Below are 4245 nucleotides of genomic sequence, written 5' to 3'. Positions count from 1 at the left end.
CTACGTGTGAGTTGCCTTAGGCGGCCACTGCGAGGCTTATTTTCAATAGAACCAGTATTTTTATAATTTTTGATTATCGTCTGAACTGTTGATCGAGTCACATTTATTAATTTTGATACTTTTACCATAAGGTTTTTTTTCATTTCTATGCTTAATAACCAGATTTCGCATATCACTTGAAATTATTTTCGTGAACCCATCGTGTCAATTAAATACCACTCTCAAAGCACAACTAAGTGCATTATATAAATGTATGACTCATGCCATAAGCATGAAATATGAAAAACGGTACTTTCCCGTTTAACATTTAAATTACTGTCGACTATATCTAACAACCAATGAAGTGTATGTAGACTTTTGTCAATGGTTTTTTTAGGTTTTTTTCGAATAACTTTGTTAATTTATATTGATGAATGGATTTTCTTTTGTTTATTATTATTAAAAAACAGTTCTAAACAAAACTGTATCATTACTTTTTTCTATTATGTCCTTGGATTTACGAGCTAGCAAAAATGGGGGGTGTATGTAGAGTTTTGTCGCTGACTGTATTTATTGGGTAAGGAATTTGTGTATTTTTTTTGGAAAAAGCAATAGGGGTTTTTCTTTAAAGGGAATTAAGAACAATTACAGAAAAATCAAGAGTGATTAAATATTAAAGAATATCAATAAATATTTTCAAGATAATAAGTATTAATATACATTCATCATCAGCCTTATATAGAAGTCTGAAAAATCTCTTATTGCCTAAGAAACACGGAAATAAATTGAGCTCTTACATCACTACCAAAAAGGAGTCATTAAAAAGTTCTTTATTGAAAGTACTCCTAATTAAAAGATGAAATCACTTGAAAGCTCATTACATGAAGGAATAGCTACAATGATCTGATCAACTATCAACAACAATCCAATGAACTAATAATTGTCACTCAATTGAATTTACGTTCTGGTTCAATGTGGAAAATATGTGCAAAATAAAAGTGGATCGTAATTATTGAAAAATATGGTTGACAATACGACGTTTTTTCATAGAGAATGATGGTAAAAGGTATTAATAGAAAACAGACAAATAGCATGAGTTGGCAACTACTTTCACTTGTGATGCATTTAGTTTTAGCAATAAAGATTGTAATGACTGATTGCTGAACCGATACTAATATTTCAGTTGATACGATTTGTAACTTTTTTTGTGGAACACAATTATTTCGTTATGTGGAACGAAATTCTGTGTATAACGTTATTATTTTTTTTCCAAAAATATTAATTTCTTTATTCTCGAAATATATGTAAGAAGTATATAAAAGAATTAAAAAAACTCAAAACAAACACTTTTTACTATATACAATTAAATCGATACAAACTATTGCTGGAGTCAGACTATTTCTCATGCATTAGACAACTTTTCATTTAATAAAAAACTTTTTAGATAATTGCATATAACATATAGCAAGTAGTACAGTAATTGGGAGAGATGCCTAGTCTGTAACCTTTTACCCTGATTGCCTGATTTGGTGCACTTTTCGTAGTCATGTATTAAAAATATTGTTATCGATGTGCAAATTCAAATGAATCTGTCACATGCTATTTGCAATTTAATGCTCGTTAATAGGCAACTAAGAAAAAACGATTGCCATTTTTGTTGAAATTTATAACCCAGAAAGTGATTGTTGTTCACAACACTATTTTTAATGGCAATGGCAGTCAGACAATCTAATCAGTGATCTTATTTCCCTTATTTTCCTTTACAGGGCTCGTTAATAAACTTATTTAGAGCTAAATAGGAAGAAGGAACTACAATATATGCTTTAAGACTAAAATATATGACGTATTATTTTGTGAATAATATAAAATAGTTTTTTCGAATACATGCCAAAGTTGATTGTAGCAGAGTACTTCATTTAGAAATTGACATAAGTTTCTGGTTTGTATTGATTTTACACCTGCAGTGATTTAAATATTGTACATTTTAACATATCGTACACCGCATTTGATTGAACTCTCATATGAAACGTAAGTTAAGTATGTTGGTAAATTATTTCGCTATATAAATATAAAAAATTAAAAAATAATTTATTTAAAATTTTGTCGCTTGTCTCTCTCTATCATATTATAAATATATCCACCTTATTTCTTCTTCTTGTGAAGTACGCGATTTCTAAGTACATCCTTATAAATCAAGATAAGTAAATCGCAGTTCTTTTAAAATCAGACCGAAGTTTATCTTTAAAACTGCACAGGAATACACAGGTAAACTTTTTTAATCAAGTTAACGTGGAATTTTGTTGTAATATAACCTGAAAAATATCAGTAAATTCATAAACGAGGTTTCATTTAGTTTCCATGCAAAAAATTTAATTTTCCTTTACATATTTGGATTGAAAAAAATTTTTTAATTAAAAACATACTTTTTTAGTTTAGTTAGGTTTTTGTAATAACATAAATTTATTTAAACAATTAGAACGAATTATGCTATTAATTGCAAGCAAGAGCTACAGTATGAACGGATGATATCTCTAATTATGAAATTTATTTGGATACCATGATCCAAGCCTTTTTCTTTCCTTGTTTTATTTTTTCCCCATTTTATAAGAATCATGTGAAAATTGTTGTCAGTCAATAAACATTTTTCTAATACCCTAGGCGCTGTATTAGTATTGTATCGAATTTCCATACCAATATTGTCCATCCTATCCTCTAATGAATTAAAATTAAATCAAAAATTTATATGATAAAGAAACGTATTCTCCCTACTACAGTACACGTCTTATCGATATTTCTAAATAATAAAAATTTTATTATTGTCGTTAGCACGATTTTAACCAGTTTTTATGTACATCGAAGGTCCATAGAGATTATTTCAATGCTGTGAGTGCGATTTCGACATGGACATGTGGTTATGTTTAGGCGTAATGTAATGACTCGGTTCAAATCCCTTTAAGCACATTTAAGATGAAGTATTTTATTTTCTGTAAAAACTCAAGGAATATATTTTATGAGCAACAAAAAGTTTCTATCAGCAGTTTTAATTAATATTATAAACTTTTAAAAATAAACTTAGTTTTCTAGAAAGTTGGGAGTGTATTTAATAGGCTGCATACTATAGCCAAACTAAATTCAATAATTTTTGTAAGTACTGCTAAAGAAATCAAATCAAATTCAAATTTGAGTTTGTCACATTTAAGGACTCCATGCGTAAGTTTCACATAAATTCGATATTCTTAAGTCGAATCAATTAATAAACATTTGCATTTTTTCCTTCGTTTGTATGTCTTTGAATGCGTGCGGTCTGTGAGGATACCAGTCAGCACTTAATAGTCATTCCAATCAAATACCAAACACGCGTTCAATTATAACTAACATGAATATTTATTGATTGACAATGACGTTCAATGAAGTCATATAATTCAGTGCCTTCCAATATTATTTTGCGGCTTTCAAAAATTTGTATCAGTTTTTTCATTAACGCAATCAGTGATACGAAACTGACATAACTTATCCGGCACACCCTCTTCATTTTGAATATATAATTCCAAACAAAAAATTTTGACTGACAGATTTTCAATACATAAATTGCATTAATTTAAATAAATACATATTAAATTCTTTCCAATAGTAAATTAAGCTACAAAGACTTTGTATATAGTGTGAACTTAAACCATGTCTAGAGATACTAAATATAATAGGATTTTTGTATTCTTTTTAAAATTACGTATATGTTGTTGTAGTATGTAGAACATGAAAATCTTTAAAATTTCTTTAAAATAATTAAATCTACTTGAAGGCTATATTTTCATTGTGTTCAGTTATTCTGTTGTTTAGTGAATATTTAGTAAGTTCTTAATATTATTAGCAATAGTAGATGTCAGAACTATGTTTATTAATCATTTTTAATTAAATTAATACTGGTATATAAATCCCAAAAGTAATATTCCCACTTTCCATATTTTTGTATAAAATCTGGTTAATTTCGTATAAGATTTATTAATTATCAATTTATTCAGTGAAAAGAAACCAAAAATTATATTCATCAAACACCTTTACCTAATTCTTTATTCATTTCGTAATCATCTTTTTCTACGATATTCGCTACTAAGCTTGCAATACTAATTAAATTGTATAATTCCCTTCCTGATAGTCGGAGTACGAAAGGACGATGTATTCATTGAATTTATTACGCGTACAAAACAGAGCCATTGAAGTGATTTGGCCAATTATTGAAATGATTTGTTAGCTAAAGTAAAGTAAAAA

General features: G+C 28.0%; 1 protein-coding gene across 1 annotated transcript in view; it reads right to left on the bottom strand.

Annotated features, from left to right (window-relative positions):
• Window positions 1-4054, bottom strand: part of LOC119686431 (tyramine/octopamine receptor-like) — an 11983-nt gene extending 7929 nt beyond the window's left edge. The window contains exon 1 of the mRNA XM_038101018.1: window positions 4039-4054. Within this exon, the coding sequence (XP_037956946.1) occupies window positions 4039-4054 (16 nt within the window). The remainder of the gene's footprint in view (window positions 1-4038) is intronic.
• Between the last annotated feature and the right edge of the window lie 191 nt (window positions 4055-4245).

This window comes from Teleopsis dalmanni, chromosome 1 (assembly GCF_002237135.1).
Source record: "Teleopsis dalmanni isolate 2A chromosome 1, ASM223713v2, whole genome shotgun sequence".
Taxonomy (NCBI): domain Eukaryota; kingdom Metazoa; phylum Arthropoda; class Insecta; order Diptera; family Diopsidae; genus Teleopsis; species Teleopsis dalmanni.
This window is presented reverse-complemented; position numbering and strand designations above follow the sequence as displayed.